Here is a 25971-nt window from a genome sequence, read left to right as displayed (position 1 = left end):
GAATTTTCTAGGTTGGAAGAGACCTCAAGGTCATCGAGTCCAACCTCCAACCTAACGCTAACAGCCCTCCACTAAACCATATCCCTAAGCTGTACATCTAAGCGTCTTTTGAAGACTTCCAGGGATGGTGACTCCACCACTTCCCTGGGCAGCCTGTTCCAATGAAAAGAAGTGGACAACTTCACTTCCACCTGATCAGTCTGGACAGGGTTTGGACAGGACCTGGCTCCCTGCAGGGATGCTGATGCCATTTGGGAAAACCCCGTATTCAGGAGTCCCTTCAACCAAGCCAACAGGGACCCCAACTCCTGGCAGAAGCTATTGGAGTTACAGTGAAAGGTAACATCAAAGGAGAAAACAATCATATCTGACAAATATTGAACGATAAGGAAGAATTCACAGTATGGCACCCAAAATTACTGATGTCTCCCTTCTTTATCTCTCTCTTCCATTTCTGGAGCAAAACTACAAGTTTCTGAAAAATAAACTTCCTTAAAATAGTGATGGCCTATATTAAGACTAAGATCTACTCCAGTTGTTAAAATAATTTCAGTGAAAATAATGACTGAGTGGTGTATGCTTCTGAAAAAAGTCTTTAAAATGAGCTGCCTACCAAACTGGCAGAAGTAACTCACTGCACACCTGGACCCAGAGCATTGAAAGTGCCCCATCAACTTCAAGCTTTGCCAAATGATACCTTCCTAATTTCTTCTTGTAACTGGAAGTTTTGTGGGTTTTTGTTTGTTTGTTTTCAGTTTGGCTTTGGACAGCTCAGACTAGTCCATGGAGAGTTCAGTTTTCTATCTGAAAATTTTGGAAGGAAGAGTTAGTTCGATTCACAAACCACAAATAACACTGCCTCTGTTTAAAAGACAAGTGTTTTAAATGCAAAACTTCCTCTTCCCACATCTAGGTAGTGCCTTTAACAGTCTCATTCAGTTCATAACACTTTCGAATGCTGCAATTTTCTTCACTTTTAAGTGTAATCCTATTTTCCAAGAAGCAAGGTTAGGGTGAGAGTCTCCTGCATGAATCCTGAGAAGCCAGTGTCAGCTTTGGTGTGGGAAAAAAACCTGCACATCTTCAGCAGAGGGAGAAAGGTCAATAAGCCACGTTTGACCTCCTAGAGAAGAAAGAGGAGGTGAGGTGAGGGTAATGCAGCCAGGAACCTGAGCAGGTATGCACAGCACTGAAGGCAGGGACAAGGATTTCATACCTGACACTGAACAATACAGACCACAAAGAGACACAAGAAAGCTGACAAAATGTGAGATTACTCTAAGTGGGGATAGAAACTCAGGGTGAAGAGAAGAAAGAGAAAATCTGAAAGGAAAAGAAAAAAAAGAAGAAAAAAAAAAGCAGGTAAAGACTTGGAACAGGAGAAGAAGAAATAAGCTGTGCATTCAATAAGAAGATATGGAAAGCAAAGGGAAGTCCATGCCTGTGCCAAATGTGACCTCTGCCAGACCATTTCTATGGAGCATCAGTTTTTAGTGCCATAGGCCATCCTGGTAGCTCACATCCTGTTTGCATCCAGACTGTGGGTGGTCACCATGTTTTCTGCATTCATGACTGAATGCAGAGCAAAAAAGTCCATAGACACCTTTTAAATATGGCTGCGTAGTTTATTTTCAGTGCATAAATGGTGTCCTAAAGACAAGACAAAAATTTGTGACAAAGCAAATGGAAGCAGGCCAGCAAGGATCTAAAATCGGAGCCTGAATACTACAAATAAGTCTGATCACTAAGAAAATACCCTGGGGGAAATTCCACAGCAGAGATGCAGTCCAGTTCCAGGCATCACACTCAAAATATGTATTAAAATCTGACATATCATTGCTGCTCTATCACTGTATCATGACGAGACAAAACGGGAGTCAGGTCTGCTTCAGGAACAACACAGACACAAAAATCCAGAGCTGGCCATCAGAAAGCTCAAAAGCACCCTAAGCTTGAGCTTGAAGCATTTTATGTGAAGTCACAAAAAGATATCAAAATGTAACACATTAACTTTACCTCTCCAACCTATCGTATAGCAATATCTTCAATTCCAATCACCTTCGCAAACATGGGTTTAGAAATCCTCACACAGATGAATTCTGTAGTTCATCGGACTTCTTGTCAGAATTACTACAAGATGCAAGCACTTCTCCACTGTTATTTTTGTTATTTAGTGTTAGCGTTCAAGCAGCAAAGAAATTCTGGGGGATCCCTTTAACGCCCAGGCCTGTTATCTGTTAAACAAAGAGAAAAAAAAAGTGAGAGGGAGGGAAGAAGGGAGAGAGGAAAATAGGAAGGAGGGAAGGAAGGAGATAAATCTCTGAGCCCAATGGAAACATTCAAATGTACAAAAATATATCATAGCAACCTATCCCTATATCAGGGGTCCCCTGCTTCAAGAAGAACCCAGAAAGAGTCATTACATGGAGTCCTTTGGAAACATTTACCATTAAGATCTTCAAGATTATCAAGCACCACTCATGACTTTTGCTAATTTACACGGTATTTGTGACTGTTACATGTGGTACTTAGCTCTGTGTTATCCAAACAAGCCATAGTAACTTTTAAATTACTTTGCCCGTACAAGACGAATGTGAGTTTTAGAAAATATCAGTTTCCTTTTATAGCTGAAGAACTGAGGAACAGAGATTAAATAAAAAAAAAAAAAAAGAAAAAGAAAAAGAAAAAAAAAATCAAGGTTCATGATGATCTTTTGGTCTTTAGTTTTCCTGTGACCTCCTAAAATTGTCTGCTTGAAAGATCTATCAGTTCTCAGCCATGGGAAATCTGTTCTGGATGCCCTTTCAGTTAGGAGGTCCCAGATCCCAGATTAGATCCCCGTCCCTCCTGGAACATGTCTTCATCCTATTGCCAAACTGATAATAAAGTTTAATTTTTTTCCATTTCCCCTCACTAACAGTCCAACCCTTTCATGTTATGCTCAACTTTCAGTGACAGTAATTGCTGTTTCAGAGGAGCATTTTATTCTCCCAATTCCTTTTTTGCTAATGGACTGCAAAATGATGAGAGAAAAAAGCTTTGCATTGAAGAACCCTAGACAAAAACATGAGTTATTAATTATTTAAAAGGTAGCACTTAACAGACTAAAAAAGTCCCTGAATTTTGGGGATGGGGATGCAACTTTTTGCCCTGGTGAATGTAAGCATTTAACTTTTAAACTAGCAGTCTGTGATGTAAATATTTAGATATCCTGGCACAACTGAAAACTGAGATTTAAGGGAGAGGAATTTCTGAAACTGACAAAATTATAGTAAGAAATAGGAGTGACACCCAGTTCCTCCTTACAGTACATTACAGAATATGCTATACAGACACGCAAGTACAGGTCTGATTAAAAAAAAAGGAAAAAAAAAAAAAAATCAACACCCATCACCTTGAAAATCTTTCCTGCGTGAGGCTCCTTGGCGAGGGTGGCATCGTCCAGACCATCGTAGGCAGACGTCACGTACATCTCTGCATAGTCTTTCCCACCAAAGCAGCAGGAGGTGATCCTCGGCGTCGGCAGCCTCACAGTTTGGATTCTTTTTCCTGCAGGGAAAAAAATAAAAATAAAAAAGAGACTGTTTTCCAATTCCCTTTTTGTAGGGAGGAGGCAAATGGGAAATTGCTGTTAGTGAAGGTCGGGCCATGTTCCCACAAACAAGGTGCCACCAGGGCAGGCCTCACCCGTCTCCGGGTCAACACGGATCACTCTCCCGGCGTCGATGCAGGCCACCCAGAGCTTCCCCTCGGCATCAATGCACATCCCGTCGGGCATCCCCTCCTCCTCCTCCAAGCAGTACACGAGCCTGGGGCAGGCTGCGGGCAGAGGCGCGGAGCTGGGTGACCTGGGCTACCGGTGCCCAGCAGGTCCCCACCCAGCAGCTTCCCTGCTCTTGGCAGCAGGCAAGCTCATGTTCTGTGAGAAAAACTGTGCTGTAAAATTCATTTTGTGTCGGCATTTCTGAGCACTTCTGCCCTGTACCAAGGGGCGAGGACCAGAGGCCCTGTCCCCATGACAAACCTCCCAGGCACAGCTGCTTCTCCTGGGCTGCGGTGCTCATGGCAGTCTTGTTGTGGGCGATGCACCCCACGAATAATGGCATCTCTCCTGGGTATAGATCAAGGACTGGACTTATTTTCATGACCAGCAAAGCCCCCTTTTTTGACTAGACCCAGGAACCATGCTTGGCAGGCTGGGCTGTGGTGCAGGCCCTGCAGTCACCGCACCACCCAAAAATGCAGGCACCAGCACTGGGCCAAGCTTGGGGAATGCATCCTCATCAGGATTTTGTATTTGAGAGGGAAAGTTGTGTTATATCTTCTTTGGAAATCTTATCTCCTAAAATCTTAGAGGAGAAAACAGAAATCTGAGTAATTGCAGTTACTTTGTATGGCTTTCACCCATCAATTCGCCAGGTTCACACAGATGACAGTACAGGGAAAGGCAGTTCAGCCTCTTAAATTCCTATGGAGCATAACAGGTTGAGACAGCACAAAAATACTCCACACAGTTTTAAAATGACACTACATCAGTTGTGCTCTCACTTGAATTTCCTTCTCGCAGATATTACGATAAAAAAATCTTTGTCCAGAAAATGACTTGAAGAGAAATTTGCCAAACATCTGCAGGCAGCCTTAACTTCAGAATTAAGCTTCAGTCACAATGATTACTTGATTTTTTAAATACATTTCTGTGATATGCACATGCTCATTCTGTATTGGCAATTATGAAGCAAATACAGTTGAGGCATTCCAGTAGGTGGCACTCAAGAATAAACAGCATCACAGAAGCTAATTCTCGGTATAAAAGGCTTCGTCCCTGCAACTCCTTGGACAGGTCTAAATATGAGCCATCTATCCAGGTGAAAATGCCAAAGCTGAAGGACTGTCAAAAGATGGCTCACCAAATACACCTGCACCATACCTAAATTTGAGAAAAATCATGATCAGCCTGCTGAGAGATACGAGATCTGTCAGATAAATCACAAGATACTACACACCCAGGTCTTGCTGCAGAAAGAGCCATAATGCTACTTGTCACCAAATTTAGAAAAGTGCATGTACCGATCTTTCCAGTGTGCACATCATAGCTGAAGGCATGCACAGCGTATGCCAGGCTGTCGATGTGAAAGAAGGTCCTGTGGTCCAGGGACCAGTCCAGACCATTGGAGATGTCCACCTGGTCTAACTGTTTTATTACCGAAAGATCAGGGAAAAGAGTATAGAGAGCCCCTTGTCGTCTCGCTCGGACCCCCGGCGCTGTCTCTTCAGCCATCGTACCTGAAATGAAAGCAGGAGTGTTGATTAAGAAGCAGCTTGCTCCCACTGGAGTGACTTCCTCATGCTCCATCAGAAACCTTTAACTTTTAATAAGAAATCCTAGCACCAGATATTGTTGTTATGCTCTTTAAGCTCTCATGGTATGTCCTGCTATTCATTTGATAGTGAATGCCTCCTTACAATAGCATGTATTTCACAAGCTGTCTAAAATGGGAAGAAAAATATCTCCATCCCAAGGTGACAAAAAAATCTCCATCCCCAGTGACAAAGCAGCTGAGCTATGGAGCCACTGCAAGGACAGAGACCTTGCAGAAATGGGCCTGGAGAGGTCCTACACACCCGAGGATGGCAAAGACCCCACAGGAAACAGCAGGATGATAGAAGAGGAGCAAAATGCCCTCTTCATGGCAGTGAGAACGGAACTAAATGGTGCTGTAAGACTGGTGAGGTGGAGACAAGGAGCAGTCCAGGAGAAGCTGCCCCTGGGGAAGTGATCCTGGCCAAGAGCAGGGCGAGTTTCTGCATCTCCGTGTGGTTTCAGTCGTAGGCACCAAAGACAAAGAAAGCCACAAGACGCCAAGTGCTGAGGTTTTGCTCACAATGAGAGGAAGCAAGGATGTAGGCAAGTATCATATGCTCTTGTTGTTGCTATTTATAGGCTACTTTTATTATTTAGATGGGCTGTGACCTTAAAATACAGGTGTTATAAATCACAAGTGAAGAACAACAGAGGTGAGATAATATTTTTAATTAATTTATGCCTCAGTGCTGCATTCATTATTTAATTTCTGTTTCACTCTTATAGAAGTGAATCTTACAGATTCACCCTTCTCCAAGGAGAGAGCTCTGAAATATATTAAGACCCCTAGAGGGAACATTTACATTTTCTTTCAGTTGGGGCAATCTGTTTCTATTGGTCTCCCATTTTATAAGGTTTCTTGAGTTTGTTTTAGAGCATTTGGCCAAAACTGCTGTTGAAATCATTGATCTGTCACACACAGCTAGGAACAGGTATACAAAGAGGTGTACTTTATCTTCTCTCCTATTCTCATTCTAGTGACACGTGAGCCCTAAAGCACAACCAGAAGCCAAACAAATTTGCTGATTTTGGCAAATTTGAAATAAGAGGATGTGGCTGGCTGGCAGGGCCATTTTCACTCACATCAGTTGCTCCCTGCTCCCAGCGTGGATAGGAGGAAAACCTCAGGGGTCCCTATCTGCACTGCAGCCAGTGGCAACAGCCCCACTTGCTCTGCCAGCACCTTTTCCTATGGGCTGAGCAGTGCTTGCATTTGAAGGCTGCGAGCCTCAGCACCTGCTTTGGTCTAGGAGCCACATCCTCCTCTGCACCTCCAGAAACCTTCCCACCCAGGTAAGCCCTTTGATGGCTTTCCTCTGCCTGCACAGGCAGACTTTTGGGAAACACCATCTACTAAGTAGAAGCGGAGCCTTCCTGCCTGGTGGCCCTTCTGGGCAGCCTCTGCCCTCATCTAGATCAAAGGATCCAGCACCACTTATCCGCCTCTCCTGGGTGACTGGAGGTGACTGGAAGCAGCAGCCGAGCACACTACTCACACGATGGCTTGCACTGGCGGCAGTGGGTTTTGTGGGGAATTCAACAAAGGAATCAAGAACCTGGAATAAAGTGCACTGTGTACAACACACCCTCCTTAGTTCCTCTTTGCTCCGGGGAAAATTTCTGCCGGTGACTTACCAGCAAAAAACCTCCCCTTTGGATCCACTTTCCCATCATTGAACCTGTTGTTGGGTTTATCCTGCTCGAGCTCGAGGATGGTGGTGACCACATGGGTGTCCCAGTCCAGAAAGGCAAACCGTTTCCCCAGGGCGATGGCGTAGCCCCCGCACTGCCGCAGTGCCACCGAGCCGACGCGGGCATCTGCGGGAAAGAGGGATGGGAGACGATGGGCACCTCTGGGGCCAGCAGTGGGCCCTACCCCACCCCACCTCATTGAGGACTTGATCAGGGCATCCCTGGCCCAGGAAAGGCCGAGCTGATGCCAACAGAGCAAGGCCAACGTTTCTGCAGATGTCTGTAACATCCTCCCCTGAGGAGCACAGCTCACCATCTCTGTGTTCTCCATCTCTCTCCCCGTTCTGTGCAGACACAGCCCTTAGGACCACACCTTTTCCCCTGCAGACCTGGATCAGACTCACGAGGCGGAGCAGCGAATGGCCCTGAAGGCAGCGGCCCCTTACCCACAGCCACGCTCTGCACCTCGCCGGTGGCCGCGCTCCAGCGGCAGACTTTCTGGGAGTTAATGTCGACGTAGACAAGCGCGTCCTCCCGTTCCTCCCAGACCGGGCACTCTCCCATCCTGTTCTTCTCCTTCACCACGGGTTCAATTCTGATGGAGGAGCACATGGCCTGAGGGGAAGAGAGTCAGTAACAGACTGCGTGAAAAGCTCTCGCTCTGGGGAAGTTCGTAATGACAACGCTTAGAAGTGGGATTTGCGAATGGCAAAGCCCCCAAATCCCACAAAACGGAGTGATTTAGGAGGCCCCCGTGACATCTGTGTGGCCTCTCATCCTACCCTAGCACCTCCTGGGCTGGGACTGGGCTCAGGAAACCAAGGCTCCTCCTGAGCAAACTTCTCCCAGGTGAGAAGTGCCAGGGAAAGCCCAGAAGACTGCAGGACGGGACGTGGGCAGGAGCTGGGCATGGTTGGGGGAAGCCTCATCGCAGAGGAGAGAAGTTCTGCCTCATCAACGCAGATGTGCTAATCATGCTCTGTACAATGCCACCTGCAGGCTGCCAGCGCTGTGGAGCTCCCATCCTGGGTCCCCGCTCCCACAGAGGGCTGGTCCCTCCCCAGGATCCTTTCCAAAAATCCGTCTTGTTTGCATCCCTCTGCCCCACATCACCCCATATTGCTTCCTCAGGGCTTGGCCGCTGCCTGGCGCTGGCCCCACCTGTGATTTGAGCAATAACTTCCACAACTCAGCTGTTACAAAACAAAAGGGGCCCCGGTGGCTCCCTCATTCAGCGCTGATGGAGACGCCGCCGCTGCACCCGCCCACCAGAGATGGGAGAGATTCCCTGGGAGACAGCCAGTTCCTGACACCATGTTCTTCCTACAGCTTGCTGCCTCAGTGCAGGCGTTGTTTCCCAGCAGGTGAGTCAAGGATAAGATTTGCAGATAATTAATTAGCACTAATATGCTTCAAAGTAAGCGGGAAGAGCCAGCAATCACCAGGAGTGAAAATGCTCGCACATGGGAATCAGGGACTGCTCTGTTTTCTGCACAACAAGGCAAGGCTCAGACAACACAGCTTTGATTTTTTTCCCCCAGATCACAGAATCGTCTAGGTTGGAAGAGACCTCTAAAATCACCGAGTCCAACCTCTGACCTAACACTAACAGTCCCCACTAAACCATATCCCTAAGCTCTACATCTAAACATCTTTTAAAGACTTCCAGGGATGGTGACTCCACCACTTCCCTGGGCAGCCTGTTCCAACGCCTAACAACCCTTTCGGTGAAGAAGTTCTTCCTAAGATCCAACCTAAAACTCCCCTGGCACAACTTTAGCCCATTCCCCCTCGTCCTGTCACCAGGCACGTGGGAGAACAGGCCAACCCCCACCTCGCTACAGCCTCCTTTGAGGTATCTGTAGAGAGCGATAAGGTTGCCCCTGAGCCTCCTTTTCTCCAGGCTGAACAAGCCCAGCTCCCTCAGCCGCTCCTCGTAGGACTTGTTCTCCAGGCCCCTCACCAGCTTCATTGCCCTTCTCTGGACTCGTTCAAGCACCTCGATGTCCTTCTTGTAGCGAGGGGCCCCAAACTAAAACTGTATGTATCCACCTGTCCCCAAAAATGGTGTCAGAAGAACATGCTGAGGCCACACAGCCAACACGCAGGCTAGGAAGTGATTTTGCACACCTGCATTATGGGATGGGGTGGTAGTTCCTCAACCTCATCATTTTTTTTTTGCCCAAGTGCCACGTCTACATACCATTTATATGCAATATATGCTGAGCGTCTCCGGGTCTCCGCTTTGATACCAGCCACAATGGCCAGGCTCCAGCATAGAAATGCTCAGGTAACACTGGCTCTGAAGTATAAATGAGGCTGTGTCACGAGGTGCCAGCAAAAATGAACCCTCTAAAACCTGTTAAGCCGTGCTGGAGCTGGAGGAGTGAGTTTCTGTGGGGCTGAAGTTTGGTGCCGTGTGGCTGCAATATTTTTGACTTGATGCTCAGAGACTTTTAACGCTGGCCACACCGTGTCATTGAGCCATGGTCTGGTGAGCGGAGACCTACTCACCTCCGTGGGATCCCCCTCCTGCTGCAGCAAAGCGGGGCCAGCAGATAAGGGACCACAAGGCACTGATTCACAGACCCATCCCAAGGCGCACGCACCCACCTCATCACCAGCTGTTTCATATGGCACCAAGTCCCACCACCAGTGATGAATCAACCCCAAAAAGTGCTGTTCAAAACACCCCGGGCTCATCACCTCGAGGCATCCTTTTGCCCCGCATCTTCTTGTGCGGCACCTCTCGGCTTGCTGGCCGCAGCACCAATGCATCAGAGACAAGCATGCAGGAAAAACAGCAATTCCAAGCAGAAACCACCAAATCCTGCCATGTGCTCCCCAAAGAGAAATACAAGAGGCTAAAAATGTCACAGTCACCCTGGCTGCATCCACTCTGCACAATTTTATTGGCATTTCAGACTCCTGGAATTGTGCCTAAAGCCCGTACAGGGCTGATGGGTGTCACTGCCACGCTCTCCAAGTTACACCATTTAAAGTTGTCACGGTTTGGAGGCTGAGAAGAATACGGCAGCCCGTGCAAACCAAGGAATTTTAAGCACATTTTCCCTGGGTCCGGCAGCTGAACACTTCTCTCAAGCCGTAGGGCACCAATGCGACACTCGGCAGCGAACCAAAACACCACACCTGCCGAGGAAAGCCTTGCGAGACCTGGGCTGCTGCCTCTTCTCCAGCAGTGCTCCAATGAACCCGGCTGCTGCTTGGGGAGCCGCTTAACAAGGCGCAATCGCTGATGCTATCTGCGGCCAGCAGGTAACCTGCCGCGCTTCCCCTTCAGTCAGCAGGCAGCTGAGCAAAGAGGCACGCACCAAGCCCCTCCTGAACGGCCCGGCTGGCAGTGCCAGCAGCCAGGCATGTGATAGGGAAAAGCCCTGGCTCAGCGCTTTGCTCCTGTCGTGAGAGCAGCTGAGGAAAACAGGCGTTGCACCACGCGTGCGCCCCGGGGATAGCCTGCTCTCCCCAAATTTAGGGGCAAATAAACATCTCGGATGATAAAAAGGGCAGGTTGATAAGACACAGGGGAGGGTTTTGTAGCATAAGTTGCTTTGAACGGCGAGGGAAGATTATTCCCGTGATGAAGCTGTGCTATCACCATCGAGCCTTGGCTCCCGCTCCCGGCCGTGCCGCCGGCTGCCCCGCGAGGTGCCCAGCCCGGGCTGCTGCAGCTCCGGGGGCTTGGGGTGCTGGCAGGACCCGTCCCGAACCAGCACAGGAACCAGCAATGCATTTCTCTGCCTGTGTGAGAACCAAGCAAACGCTTTAATTTGGCGCTCACGTGGCCCACGGGATGAAAGCTTCTCCCAGATAAGCAAATAACCGCATTTGACCCGGGATTATCCCGACGTAGTCATCACCTAGCCAAATGCAGAGATTAAAAAAACCTACGGCCCTAAGCCAAACTCCAGCGTTTCTCAGCAGAAAGCTGGCAATCCTTCCCACCCAAATCCTTTGGCCAAATCCTTTGCCAAATGCCTGCGTTTCAGGCAGCGCGGTCGTGCCAGAGGTAGGGACCAGCCGCGGGCTGCCCTTGAGCTGCCACCCAGGCTGCCAGCACGGCCCCTCCGTCTCTGCCCACCCTCACAGCATTTGTTCCTTCTTCCCACCTGAATTATAACTTTAAAGAAAAAAAAAAAGTCTTTTTTTTTTTTTTTTTTCTACAAAAGACATCCCAAAGCATTTTTTTCTAAAGGAATTTCAGTGGAGAAAACCATGCTTCCCAGTCAACTCTTCCTAAGGTGACTTGAGTTACTTCCTCTCCACATGCCGTGGCGGAGTAAAATCAAGTCATGCAATGGGAAGAAACACTCACCTGGACACAATAAAAAAAATATATAGTGTGAAATCCCATGCTGACAAACAGCTCGGAGGTAACCCCATCGGCCGTGCCAGGCCTAGTGCAGATCCCACCCCATCCTGCACCATCTCTTTGGGTTCTTCTGATTCCAGTCCCACCAGCTCCTGGTCTACTGGTGCGGCATCTCCCACCCCACCCACCATGCGGACATCCCCCCTGCCTGCCTTCCTGCAGGCTGCTCTCAAAGGCTGTGTGGACTTCGGGGACAAGCGGTGTGACCCTGCAGCAACAGGTGCACGCTTGCTCTCACCCAGCCAAATCATTATTTTAACAATTTCCTCAACACCACCACGCGCTTCACCCGTTTCTAACTTGGCTGCTTTGCAAAGCAGAAACGGAGAGCTAAGTTGGCTGATGGCAGCCACGTGCCCCTGTACCTCTGTCTGAGGGCTCCCCAGCCCTCGGTGCTTCCTTCTGGGCTGGCTCGCTCCCCTCCCGCTGCCTGGCGCTGCTCCAGTGCCGCTGCTCCTGCTGCTTCTTATAGTGCCCAGGTCTGTCCCAGCAGCGCGGTCGGGGGAGTGTATCGGCGCGCCATACATATTAACGCAGCATTTAAACACTGCTGCTCATCTGCTCTCACCCACGGGCATGCACTCAGACAATAGCGCTGCATTTGTTACCGCCACCACGCGAGTATTTACTGAATCTGTCACCGCTCCCCTTTGTCACCGCTCCCCAGATTGCCCTGCTGCAGCTTCTTCTCCTCGAGCGTCCAGCCCAACTGTTCTCCCCCTGGAAACCTTCCTTTGCATACAATTTGGCCGTCTCCAGCCCTTAAAGCCATCCTCCAGCCAGCCAGTCATCTTCTGCAGCTATCATTCCCACCCTCCTGGCAACAGCAGCAAAGGGTAGAGGTAATGAAGACACAGTCATTAAACCGTCCAGACGGGCACAGGTGTAGCTACTCACCCCGGCAATAGCCCACTCAACGGCGTTGCCCAAAACTCCAGCGAAGGCTTATCTCCTTGTGGTTTCGCCCTTTTGTAGGAAGGGCCTGGTCCCTCCCTGATCTTCAGTCAGGAAGAGCAGGAGCTCCCTGGGCGGTCAGTGCCGCCTGCTTTTATGTAAGCAGAGCTCTTTTGCCTGCGAAGGATTATTTGGGATTTCTCCAGCTTGGCTGGGCATAAATATGCTTCACCCATGACTATAGATTTTGGTCACGAGGATGAAGAAAACCCCTGAGGGCGCAGCAGCTGCTGCTCCTGATACAGCCTCTCCTGTCAGTGCGCTCTTGCTCAACCCCAATTTAAATCAGCACCAGTCCTTGCTCAGAGAGGTGCGTGCCGCTAATAAGGTAGGGATTAAACAAAAGCCAAGAAGCCTCCCCACGGAGGGAGCCGGCAGGGAAAGGCCGGGGAGCAGCAGCTGCTGAGCCCGTGTGGGGACTGGGTGCTCCATCACGAGATCCCAGTCAGGCCCCTGGGGTGCTGCAAGGGCCACGGCCTCGGCCCCACAGGCTGCGTGGGCCCGGTGGGTTTGGTAACGCTGCAGGAACGGCTCTGCTGGCACAGCTGGCTCTTCCTCGCCTCTCGGTGCCTGTGAAGCCAGGGGCACGAAGCCCTGCGGGTGATCTTGCAGAAGGGGGAGGTGGCGTTTCTCCCTAAAATCCCTGCGTGTCTTCCCCAGGTCTCCTGGGTGCCTCTTGGCTGGTGATTTTCCACATCTTTGTTTTTCCGAATAAGCAAGAGATACAGACTGAAGCGCAGGAACCTCTGCAGCATGATGGCTAGGGTACAGGGAGCTTATTTCTGCCTGTGTCTGCTTATTTTCCGCTGCATCTCCGGCCACCCATTAGCCTTCAACCACAGCTGCCCTACAGCACAGCTCCCGAGCTGCCGCTATCGCTAGGTTCATGGCTTCGGAGATCACAGCCCTAAATTAGCCACACGCTCCATCTCCCTCACCTCATACGCCCTCACTGCTGTGCTTTGAGTTTACCTTGCCACATGTAAAGCCAGTGGAGGCATGGTGGACGCTCGAAGAAGCCCCAGCTTCCTTCATCACCTTGCTCCTCACCTTCTGCCCTGAAGTGAGCTGCTTAAACCTCCTGCTCTTCCAGCAGATGAGACTTACCCCCCACACACTTTAGTGAGGGAAAAGGGTGACTTGCACGCCCCTTGGCTGAAAGCAGCACTGAGGATTTGGTGTCATCCAGCAGCCAGGCAGCTGCCGAGTCACCCCCTGCACGCTCAGGGGGCTCGGAGACACGAGCAGATCCAGCAGAGAGAAGCTACCTCCAACAGATTTGGAGAGACACTGTGATGCTGAGAGATGCTGTGAGCAAATTACAGCAAAACTTCCCTTTTCTGCACATTGCTGGAAGCAGTTGCCACTGGGGCACATGGACTCCTCTTGCCTTGCCAGCTGCTCTGGGAGTGTTTGGTCCAGCAGGAGGGAGGGAGGTGCAGGCAAGGTTTTATTTAAAACACACATGGCCAACACCACCCGATGCTTTTTATCGCCACAGATCTCCCCAAAACAGGACAAGATCTTCCAAGGATGGGCAAAGATGTGGTTCGATTGTGAAGTTTTTATCTGAAACAAAATAAGCAACATAATGACATGCGGTGGGGAGAGACGATGGGCTCCAGCCCATCAGTTAATTTAAGCACAGCCACAGCTGAGGGCTGTAAAACCATAATGTAAGAAGGAAGCCGCAGATGCCCAGCAATCAGTACTGATGTTTCTGTTGCTGGAAACATCATGGGACAAATGGGTATTTTATGAGAAACTCCAGAAAATATGTAAAGGAGTCACTACGAGTAGTTTAATCAATATATCAATATACTGTAATTGCAAATGAGACAGGAGAATAAGGAATAAGAAGAAAAGATACTGAAACAAATGTCATTAGAGAAGAAACTTACAATATTCAATAGTTTATTAGGATGAGTCTTTTTACTACAACAGAAAAAAATACCATCAGATATTTAAAGTAACAGAGTTTAAAGGGTAAAAAAAAAAAAAAAAAAAAAAAGATGATTTTAAAAATATTCCACGTATTTCATTAGCTTTTCATCCTTTCCTGATGAGATATTGTAATCGTGTCATGGCTTCTAAGCAAAAGATGCTGAACACCCACATAAGACCTTCTGATTTGTCTTGCTTCAGCCAGTCTTCTGGACTCCATTCTGAAGAGTGTGCATTTAACCTGCAAATGCATACGGCGGGATTCCTTTCACCCCCAGCCCAGTTATCTGTCAAAAAAAAAAGAGAGGAAGAAAGAAGATAAATGCAATGAGTCACCACTGCCAAACACTTGCTTTTCTTTCAAAACCAGGCATGCTCTGATTTGGAAAAGGACCGTGTCCAACTTGACATACTGCTGTATGTTGTATACTGCAGCTCGTCACAGCCTGGAATTTCAACCTGTGCTCCTTCTCTAAAGCTAAGCAACCACAGGCCACAGTCTGTTCCTCAGTCCATCGTCCATTCCCCAAAAGCCTCTTCTCAGATACTACTAAGTCTTAATTCTGCACTTTACAATGTAACTTTTGGTACGTACCTATATGGAAGACTAGGGCTTTGAAAAACCAATCCCAAAGTGACATTTTTTAAAGAGAGAATTTAGTTAGAACTAAGTAGAATGTAAATAAAAGCAGACGTTTTTATCTGCCATTGTTTAGGACACAAAACATGCCATGCTTCTTCCTGTAACAGACAGAAAACTCCCTCTTGGGAGGGGGAGCAGCAGAAAGAGGTGATGGCACAGAAACTGCAGTATCAGCTATGGTATGCCACATATTGCAGGACCTACAGGGCACTTCTTGGTCCATTTTACTTGCTAGTATGGATGTGACCAGTTAAACATTTCAAATCGAAAAGCATTTTCAAATCTCTGAATACATCTGTATCTCTCCATCTGCAACAGGAACCAAGGATATGAAGAATAGCTTAACGTGTATTCTTGATGTCTTGATGACCACCCTCTTCCCGCTTCCCACCGCTCCGACTGGTTTGTTGTCTAAGGGCAGGAGGAGAAGGGCCTTGTGAAACGGGAGGGGGAAGAACCGTTCACCTTGAAAATCCCACCAGCCTGCGGCTGCCGTGAAAGCCACTCTTTATCCATCCCGTCGCGGGCAGAAGTCACATACATTTCGGAATAATCCTTTCCTCCGAAGCAGCAGGAAGTTGTCTTGTCAACAGGAAGCTTCACAGTCTGGATCCTTTTTCCTGGAGAAAAACACTCAGGCTGCTTCTTGTTTGTCTGCTTACAGCAAGGGATTTAAACAAATTCTTGCAAATAACCAACGTGGAGTCAGGTGCTCCACGAAAAGGAATCCCAGGGCCGAGGGAGGGCTCCTGCTGTGCCTCAGCATACTGATGAGCACGGCGACAAAGCAGGCAGACTTCTGCAAACCACCTTGTTGTTGACCGTGTATCACTTGACAAGTTTCAATCTCAGTTATCACAAATGAATCCCGCCCCAAAACCCAGCGTGTCCTCTAATTAAATGCTAACATCCACAGCACAGACATCTACATCTGAGCTCATCATCTAGGCTGCCCATACAGGCAATGGAAATGGGATTTAATTCCTCCTTAAAACAGGTCACATGAAACACGCCCCAGACCTGCTGACTTCTCTATTTTAACTACAAAGGAAGCCTGGAGCGAGCAGAGCTCGTGCAACTCTCACTACGCCTCTACCGCCTGAAGTTAGGGAAGATTAATTCCTAGAAGATTTTCTTGCAATTTCAATAGCCTTTCAAATTAAGCTTGCATAAAATAGGGATCATGGGACACGTCTGAAGTTTACAGAAAACTCGGGGCAACCATAAACAATATTATGCACTTATTATACAACAAATAACTACCATCCTAATGACAGTAGTAAACAGAGTGCCCCTGGCACCAACCAGCAGATTGCTGAGGCACTTCAAAGCAAATTTTTCTAAAATTCCTCCCAAACCTGGGCAATATAATAATGGCTCGTACTCATTATGCCTGCTTTATTTACCTACAATTGACTTTCTCTTTCTGGAAGTACACTAAAGCACATGAATAAAAAAATATTATATATTCATTTTTGTATTCATGTGACCGCATACAAAAAATATATGAAATATGTGATCTCATACAAAATACGTGATTTCCCTGGCCCCTCATTTATGTGTGCAGAAGGCTTGGTCCCTTTACAGCAACTGACTGGTCCATGGCATGTTGAAACAACGGGACAGAAACTTTGACAATGGGAAGAAGAAGAAAAAGAAAGAAAGAAGAAATGGAAAGAAGAAAATGGGAAGGTTGGTCCACTTAACACGTTGTGAGAAGTTTTTGGTCTGCTCCAGAGCTGGGCACTATTTCCCAGGACATGTTCATCAAAGTATCTACCCTTGTCTTCCCTTTTATGTGCCCCAAACCTTTTGCCTCACCCAACACACTGTGCCTTGGCCTTTTGCAATGAGCAGTGAAGATACAAAAGCACAGCCCAAATGGCTTTACCTGCACCAGATCACCAAGCAGGGCACAAGCACAGGGCCACACTACCGAGCTGCTGGTGCAGTCCTGGCACAGTTTCGGCTCAGACCCCATCAGTTGCTGCTCTCCATGAACAGTTCGGGCTCTGGTTTGGTGTGGGAAGACAGCTTGGGTGTGCAACATAAGCTGCAGGACTAAGGGAGATCTCCTGATCCATTTCACTTGCTAGAAGGAATGTAACCAGTCTATCCAAAACTCGGGGCTGAGAAGGACGAATGGAATTGCCTTTGTCTTGCTGAATGCCCTGACACATGGGCTGGGTACTTTTAATTTGCCTTGCTTTTAATTCCAAAATAAATGAAAGAAAATAGCAAGCCAGCAGCGGTGAAAGAGCCTCTTGTACGTAATAGCCAGGGAAGTCTGACTTTGGGATTCCTGGTGTTGTATAACAAGCTTATTTGGCACTGACCCACCCACAGCGGCCAAAGTAAAAAACAAAAGAAATAAAAAAAGTCACAATCACAATCAGTGTAATGGTGCTCAGAGTGTCAGAGATTATAGACAGATCTGGTTACCTCCTTTTTTCCCCTAAGAAGAGCAAAACATATAGAAAAACATAAAAAACTGGGAGAGAGCAAGTCCTGTCCGCTGCCTGGGAGTGACGAGGACCAAAGCGAGCTCCAAGGCAATGCTCCTGCCAACTGGCACCTGCAGCACTTTGTGGTTATCCAGTCAGCTGGAAGTAGAGGGATTACATGGCTGCATGGGTTACACGGTGTCTTATACAACACTCCAGAGGCCACCCTAGAAATTGGCTGACAGCAAGTCTGGGCAAAAAGGAGCAAGAATGGTATTCAGAGAGAGAAAATGTGCTGTAGGAGAAGAGGCATGAGCCCCTGAGATAAGGGGAGAGACCCTGACTGTGCTTGCAGAGAGGTCTCAGCAGAGACAGCCTGGAAGATGTTGTTTACAGAACTCTGAGACGAGCATCATCTTCCTGGAGATGCAAGGAAATCTGCACCTGAGAGATTTTTCATGGAGTCATCTTCAAACCCGTCTGGTTCACCTCCCTAAGCAGTCACAGTTCCCTCAGAATTGTGTAAAGTGCAGATTTCACAGACTACTTCAAAAGAAAGAAGGCTCCTTCTGACGTGGACACGCAGCCTGTGAAACTTCTTGCTGCTGTTCACCGTGGGTGCTCAGGGCTTCACGTGGTTGAAGGGAGACAGGACAAGTTCATGGATGAGAAATGCACTGGCAGTTAGAGATGCACCAGACATCACAGCCAGCTCAGGAAGACCCTGAGATGAAAACAGCAGGAAGCTGGGAGAGCATTAAGCTGTGTACCCCACCTCCCCTGTTCTTACATTCTTCCTACGTATCTGCTTATGGACACTATTGTTATTAGCTTTCCCCTAAAAAAAACACCTTACCTCCTTCCAAAAAGGGTGCAGGAAAGGGAAGAAAAATGAAAACAAAAAGAAGAAAGTGAGAGCCTACAAGGAAAAAGTTACAAACAGGGAACCGGAGAGGAAAATGGTAAAGTCCAGTGCTCTGTGAGGGCATCCACGGGGCTGCTGGAGCTTGCCCAGGTGTGCTCTGTCCCCTAGGAGGAGGGACCAGGAACAGGTCCCAGAGCTGCTGGGATCTCCCAGCTGAAGCTTCATCCTACCAGGCTTGTGGAGCAGGCTCTGCAGGACAGGAGGAAGTCCCGCAGGCTGGCAGGGCCTTGGATGGGTATAAATAAAACGGTGATGGGAAAAACACTGCCTGAGCCTCAGTTAAGAGGCTCTGCAGAATTTGGAAGAGGTGGCAGCCTGACACGTGTGTCGGGGTCTGCAGCGTGCTGTGGCAGGGGCACACACCAAGGGAAGCTGGCATCCCTGAGCCTGCAGCCTCACAAAACCCCACGACTTCTGTTAGGGCAGGACCTGGGTTCAAGAGACCCCAAAAGCAGCTCGGTGCAGCCCGTGCTGTCTGGAATCTGTCAAAACCAAGCTCCCATCTCGCAGACAGCGTGGTGCAGTCTCTCTCTCTCTTTACAAGTGTTTATACCCAGACTAAATCATGCCTGGCAGACCACCAAAGTTGAAATGGGAGCAGCAACACGTGACGGGCTCAATAATGTCTTGGGTGTGCCCAAGACACATTACTGTGGGAACGATAAAATGCCACCGAGTCTATTAAATATACTTTTATGGTTTCAGTTGCAAAACTTACCATGTAAATAATTTTCAATCATAAAAAAATGTTGCTGGCATCAGTGGCATGTGCGACTTGTATTAACTTTAGTAAAATAGCCCAAAAAACCACCACACTAAAAAAAAAGCAGGACTTGAAATGGCTTAAGTCATCTTTGAAATTTTGTGGCTTATCTATATTTTTCCAAGTCACTTATCATCAATATGGTGAACACTGGACACGAGAGGATGCTAACTCTTTGATGGATGCAAGAGGATGTCATCACGGGTATCTGCTATTAAGCCTCCATCTGGGTTTGATAGCATGGCTGAGCTATTTGATAGGCAACCAGAAGTCTTTGGATCATTTGCCCTTATCTTTATGGCAGATTTCAAGTTCCCAGACATAAGCTGGGAGTATCATACAGCCACAGGGAGGAAGCCTGGGGAATTCCAAAAGCATGCTGAAGGTAATTTTCTGTCACAGGTACTTACTGAGGAAAAGTGCCCCTCCTAAACCTGTTGTTTGAGAACAGAGAAGGCCTCATGAGATAGGTGACATCAGGTGGCCTCTGAGTCGGAGGACTGTGACAGGAGGAGCAATGTCTTTTGATTTGTGGCCACCAGAACTGTCTGTAAGGGACCAGCTGTATCAGCTGAATGTTCCTAAGTCCACGTGGCCTGATGGGATTCACCCCAAAGTGCTGAATGAGTTAGCAGATGTTACAGCTGGGCCAGCCTCAACAATTTACCAAGGGTCTCGAGAGGCTGCAGAAGTCCCTGCTGACTGGAAGCTAGCCAGCGTTATACTGATCTACAAGAAGGGTATGAGAGAAGACCTGGAAAACTACAAACCCGTCAAAGCTCAGTCCCTGGAAAAGTCACGAAGAAGATGATCCTGGGTGCTATCAATGGGTATTTAAGGAGCAAAGCTATTATCAGGCTTAGTCAACATGGGTTCATGAAGAGAAAACCCTGGCTGAGTAACCTGATCTCCTTCAACAATAAGGTCACCTGCTTGGTGGATGAAGGGAAGGCGATGGATGTAATCTCTCTGCATTTTAGTAAGGCCTTTGATGCCATCCCTCACAGCATCCTGGACAAGTTATCAACTGTGAGACAAACCAGTACATGCTGTGTAATGTTGGTGCGGCCTCACCTTCAATACTGTGCAGTTCTGAGCTCCACAACATAAAAAGGGATGTTAAGGTACTTGGAAGTGTCCAGAGGAGGGCAGCAAAGCCGGTAGAGGGGCTGGAAGGCAAGTCCTGTGAGGAGAGGCTGAGGACACCTGGGCTGCCCAGTCTGGAGAAAGGAGGCCGAGAGGCGACCCCAGGGCTCTCTGCAGTGTCCTGAGGAGGGGAGTGCAGAGGGAGGTGCCGGTCTCTGCTCCCTGGGCACTGGTGACAGGACACGTGGGAACGGCACAGAGCTGTGCTGGGGGGGTCAGGCTGGGATTAGGGAAATCTCTTTACTATGAGGGTGGTCAAACCCTGGAACAGACTTTCTAGAGAGGTGGTTGCTGCCCCTGCCTGCCAGTGTTCAGGAGGCATTTGACAATGCCCTCAGTAATGTGCTTTAACTTCTGGTTAGCCCTGAAGTGGTCAGGCAGTTGGACTTGATCATCTTTGTAGGTCCCTTCCAACTCAACTATTTATTCTATTCTAACACATATAATGGCAATCCCTCTCAGCAACTTTATCTTTTCCAACATAACGGAGGCTTGGAACAATGGCTTATTTATGAAGCGAACTTTTAGGAGCAGAAACACAAAACTGCTAAATAAAAAGAGAAAAAAAAAGAAAGGAAAAAAAAATAATTATTTAAAAAGAAAAGTAGTACCATTTCTGTATGGAGGAAAGAAAAAAAAAAAACATACTCCTTGCATTTTTTTTCTTTGTTTGAATTCTGCAAAATTCAAGTCCGCCCTTTGCAAGGGCTTACCTGTCTCAGGGTCAAGACGAATCACTCTCCCACCATCGTAGCAAGCTACCCAGAGTTTGCCTTCCGTATCAATGCACATCCCATCAGGAATGCTCTCCTCTTTTTCCAGTTTGTATACACTCCTGCGGTTGTCTGCAAGATAGAAGAAAAAATACAACAAAATTACACAATGTAGTTCCTTTTTTTGATGCTCTTTTCTAGTGCACCGCTCATGTTCCCTACTCACAATATCAAATAAGTAACTGAATAAATTAATATTATATACATATATTCAGGATGTGAACTATGTATTCTAAAGGTAGGTTGGACTTTTCCAAGTATGAGTTGCTTCCAGTCAGAGAAACTGAACTTTCAAACAGAAAAGACTTTCAAAACAGATTGCTGGAACGTGCCAATAATCACTGGTCCAACACAAAGCTGACCTTCAGATATATAAACTGAGAGTTTATATAAACAGAGAGTTAGGAAAAGCATCGACTTCAAAGGCACACTGTCAACTTAAAAACAAATAGTTCTATCTGAACTTTTATCCACTGTTATTAAAGAAAATTAAAACCAACTTTCCAACATTGTTTATTTTATGCTCTGACAACTTCAATGTTTCTCATATGTTGCAATACTTTTAATGAGTTTCCCTTGTGCTGCTAAGAATTATCAGATTGCCCACGGAAAAAGAAGGGGGGAGACCACACCACTTCCTAAAGAAAAATTCAACTGTAAACCAAAAAACATAGCAGAGGCACCAGGACAAGATGCTATACCAAAAATAACTCTGAATTCACACTGCTAAAGCTAACTAAATTTGAAATTTACAGGGCTCTTTTAAAGCAAAATTCTGCAGCCCATGTATTCAAAAGCAATTTCTTAGTCCAAGTCACTGGAATTTTCTTTTGCCCCAGCTTGTAGAAGCCCTTAAGGGCGTGTTTTGTTTTGTTTTAAATAAATGAAGGAAGAAGAGCTTTGAGTTACTGCTCTCCAGTTGTTGCTTAGCTCTGTCTGCAGGATCTTTATTTAAGAGCTGAGGTTTAAAAAAACAAAATAGGGTGAAAAAAAAATCTAAAGAAGCATAGCAGAGGTATTGCAAAAGTCAGACTCATGCAGCCACGGAAATCTACCCATCTGCAAAATCTAACAAGAAACACTTTGCCCTTTTTACACAGGAAGATCAGATACGCATCATGTTTAATAACAGCACTCCAGACTACTACTCAAACCCCATCATGCGATTTAAATATTTTATAATGTTAGCAACAGCTTCTGACTAGTTTGAGATGGCAGCCTATGTGGGCACAAACGAGTTTTGATATGGCTTCTGCTCCTTTGTTCTACAGAGGATTCCCAAGAAGTGCTCTCAGATCTCAGATCAGAATTCATCTTCTTGGTAATAACCACCATGAAAACCAACACCACAATCTTCAAGCACAAGTGCGTATTTTAAAATAGGACGATTCATACCAATTTTTCCAGTTTGGATATCATAATCAAAGGCGTCCACCGAGTAGGACAAGCTGTCAATGTAAAAGAAGGTTTTGTGATCCAGCGACCAGTCCAGCCCATTAGAAATGTCCACCCGATCAAAGTGCTTCACTACGGAGAGGTCGGGGCAAAGTGTATACAGAGAGCCTTGGTTCCTTTCCAGCACAGCGGGTCGAATCTCCTCAGCCATCGTACCTGTGTGGAGACAACGGGGAGGAAAGCATCTTCAGAGTGAGCGGGCTCTCCCCAGGGTCTGCAGAAGGAAGGGGGGCTTCAGAAATTCAGGGAAGAAACTGAGTTAAAAACAAAAGAGAAAGGCAGATTTCAGAAGTGCTGCACTTCGCAGATTTCAACACAGAGCCTTTGTTTTGTCTGTTGAACTGTGACAGAAGTGGCATGCAGTGTGACTTCTGCAAAATGCTTTACTCGGTCACTCAGAAATTAAGAAAGGTGAGGGCAGCATTTATCTTCCAACACACCTGAACAGCCCTGAGCAACCTGCTCAGAGCAGGGTCAGGTACAGCAGGTTGCTCAGGGCTGTGTCCAGTCTTCAATACCTCCACAGATGGACACTCCACTGCCTCTGGGGGCAACCTGTGCCACTTTTTGACTATCTTAATAGATTACCAGTAAAAGAGCTTTCTAACATTTAAACACGATTTCCTTAATTTCTGCCTATGTCCATTGCTGCTTGTCCTGTCACTAGGCACCTCCAAGCAGAACCTGGCTCTGTCTTCCCACCAGGTACTCGTACCCATGGATAAGATACCCTGACCCTTCTCTTCTCCAGCATTTCTGCTGGCTCTTTACCAGCAATCAAAACGAGTACACCAACAGGGAGGAGACAAAGTCAGTGCCTTAAACTAGGGGGGCTCTGAATCGCAGGCCTTTTTTTACATAAATAGTTCTGATAATATGTTGGCCAGGTGATATAAATGCATTTCTAAATGGGATTAAACTCTGCTTGAAGACAAAAAAAAAAACAAAACAACAACTCGCCTATAAGCTACAAATATATACGTGAACTATGTAGTTCGTATTTATATGTATATATCAACTCTGAATGAACACTTACTGCATCTACAACCGATCGCTGCCTGTGGTCTGTGAAACCCAAGGGGAGGAGCGGATCAGCAGGGAGCAGCAGGAGACAGGCAGCAGACCCAGCGTACCTGCGAAATACCTCCCCGCGGGATCCACCTTCCCGTCGTTGAATCGGTTGTTTGGTTTATCCTTGTCCACGTGCGCGATGGTGGTTACCTGCTGCTCCTTCCAGTTCAAAGCAGCGAACCTGGTGCCCAGGGTGACGACATAATCCCCCGATTTCCGAAGGGCCACGGAGCTCACAGGAGCATCTAGAAACAGGGTGCGATGGACAAGAGGCATGTGCTATGAAGACATTTATTTCCTACCCAGTTGCCGCTCACTTTAGACACGCAAGCAGTTCACTCTGGACCACAGGCATGAGAAACAACCCACGAACTGCACTGCGACAGGTCACGATGCCGTGCAGCTCAGACATGCCTCCAGCAGCACCAAAAGCACACTTGAGGAGTGGCAGCGCTTTCCAGGGGTTAAAGCAAAGCAGAAAATTGGGAAACGCTCCACGGTTAGTTTACACTGTTATGCAGTAAAACCTCAATTGCAGGTTATTATAAAGGAATTAGTTTAAAAAAAAAAAAAAAAGAGAGAGAGAGAGAAATGTGCATGGAGATAGTATTTCGGCCTCAATCAGGTATAACGTAAGGAATAACAACTTTAAATAGAGCAATAAAATCTGGGGGTAGTATTTACCAGATGAGATTTAGGAACGTGCACGGGACTGATCACCAACACTTTAATTAAAAAATAAATAGATAAGTAACATTTTTTGTCTTTATAGCTATACAGAGGTGCAATTAGGTAACAGTTTTACTGAGTGTGAGGAAAACCTGGAATGGTGGGACACTGCCAGCCGAGTAACGGAGGTTTTTAGGAGCTGCCCCGAGGCAGAGCCCGGGCAGCGCCTTACCCAGGGCCACGGCCTGCAGCTGCCCGCTGCCGGGGCTCCAGCGGCAGGCCCGCCGGCCCGGGATGTCGACGCAGAGCAGGGCGCCCTCCTTCTCGTCCCACACCGGCGACTCGCCGATGCCGAAGCCGCTGCTCACCACGCACTCCACCCTGACGGACGACATGCCTGCGGGGCGGCACGACATGGCACGACATGGCACGACATGACACCAAAAAAGAAAAGCCCCGGACCCGCGCCCCCCCCCCCCCCCCCGCCCCATTCACCGAGCCCTCCCCGGCCGCTCCTCCTCCCACCCACCGCGGGTCGTTAGAAATATAATTAAAAAAATAAATAAAGTAAAAAATAAATAATAAATAAAAAAATAAACTGAAGCGCCCGCCGCGGCCCTACCTGCTGCCAGCAGGGCGCCCGCCGGCCCCGGCCGCCGCTTTTATGGGGCGGGAGGCGGGGGCTGGGGGGCGGCCGCGCTCCGCCGGGGCCCGGGGCCGTCCCCGCCGCCCCACAGCGGGCCCTGAGGCTGCCCCCGGCCCCATGGGGGCTGTGGGATGGTGGGCTGGGCTCCGTGGCCATGGGGAGCCTGCGGGTGTTGTGGCTGGGGTGCCCGGCTGTGCTAGTGCCAGCGCCCCATGACGTGGTGGATCACCTTGGGGCTTGGGTCCGGTCGCCCCCGGGGGGATCCATGATGTAAAAGTGGCTTCTTAGCTCCTCACAGACCCTACTTCTTCCTGCTGTTGAAGCACCCGTAGTGGGTTACCTCTGTCCGTGCAACAGGCACTCACCCCTTGGATTTCAGTCGGCTCCTTTTCTTTTTGGGAAGCTGACGGGCGACACAACCGCACCACCACGCCGTGTTTCATGCAGGCTTCCCTCAGAGTAACACCGACACACTGCCTATCAGCGTACTGTCATCGTGCCTAAGCACTTTGGCTTTTTATTTTACGGGCTTGTGTAGCATTACTGCAGCCCATGCTAAGCCTCAGTTTTTCTGTCCCCGCTGTGGTGTCATGTAACGCACCGCAGGGCTTCAGCCCAGACCTGAGGCAAGCGCGTTAGCACTGCCTGCCCACACAGAAAGCACCCGTCCAGAAAGGCCTGCAGCAGCTGGTGGGCTTTTGGTTGTTTGTATACAATTTACAAGGAAAGAAGAGATTTTTTAAAATGAATAAACAGAATTAATCTGTAATTTGTAAGTACAGTGAAATGCATTGCCACTTTTTAAAAAGCTCGGCCACGTTGGCTGCTCTCCTGGTGTCCTTGCATGCCACGAGGCCACTCGGGATGTGCAGGGCTCACGCAACATCTTCCTGACATCACCGAGGAGAGATGCTCACACCCGCAACCCACCTGGCGGGGCTCTGCTCCTTGCTGACTGCGGCATTTGCCAGCATGGTTTGGAGGCATCAAAACAAGCTGTGTGTTGGCACCCGCCTTGGGAGAAAATTAACAGCTCCTACGAGCTCCAGGTTACAACACAAACTCTCTCTTCTGCCGAAGTGACAAGGATTTTT

The 25971-nt window shown here is 48.0% G+C and overlaps 2 protein-coding genes across 4 annotated transcripts; both read right to left on the bottom strand.

Moving 5' to 3' along the window:
- Positions 1–1604: 1604 nt before the first annotated feature.
- On the bottom strand, positions 1605–12438 carry LOC311440027 (regucalcin-like). 2 transcript variants are annotated; one of them, XM_084526425.1, is made up of 7 exons: positions 12342–12438; positions 7501–7669; positions 6998–7180; positions 5068–5283; positions 3688–3819; positions 3395–3549; positions 1605–2234 (listed from the first exon to the last, which is right to left on the bottom strand). In XM_084526425.1, the coding sequence occupies exons 2-7, from the start codon at positions 7664–7666 to the stop codon at positions 2184–2186; spliced, it is 903 nt and encodes a 300-aa protein (XP_084382551.1). In that variant the 5' UTR covers positions 7667–7669; positions 12342–12438; the 3' UTR covers positions 1605–2183. The 2 variants fall into 2 exon arrangements, with proteins under 2 accessions (XP_084382551.1, XP_084382550.1); XM_084526424.1 differs by lacking the exon at positions 12342–12438 and adding an exon at positions 11810–12249.
- A 1857-nt stretch (positions 12439–14295) lies between these two features.
- Positions 14296–25394, bottom strand: RGN (regucalcin). 2 transcript variants are annotated; one of them, XM_084506794.1, is made up of 7 exons: positions 25243–25394; positions 24464–24628; positions 23625–23807; positions 22432–22647; positions 20977–21108; positions 15451–15605; positions 14296–14629 (listed from the first exon to the last, which is right to left on the bottom strand). In XM_084506794.1, exons 2-7 carry the CDS (start codon positions 24624–24626, stop codon positions 14579–14581), a joined length of 900 nt encoding a protein of 299 aa, XP_084362920.1. In that variant the 5' UTR covers positions 24627–24628; positions 25243–25394; the 3' UTR covers positions 14296–14578. The 2 variants fall into 2 exon arrangements, with proteins under 2 accessions (XP_084362920.1, XP_084362919.1); XM_084506793.1 differs by lacking the exon at positions 25243–25394 and adding an exon at positions 24854–24927.
- Between the last annotated feature and the right edge of the window lie 577 nt (positions 25395–25971).

The sequence above is a fragment of the Aythya ferina genome (assembly GCF_964211825.1).
Source record: "Aythya ferina genome assembly, chromosome: 1".
NCBI classification, from domain to species: Eukaryota; Metazoa; Chordata; class Aves; order Anseriformes; family Anatidae; genus Aythya; species Aythya ferina.
The sequence above is the reverse complement of the archived record's forward strand: the minus strand, read 5'-3'. Positions and strand labels throughout refer to the sequence as shown.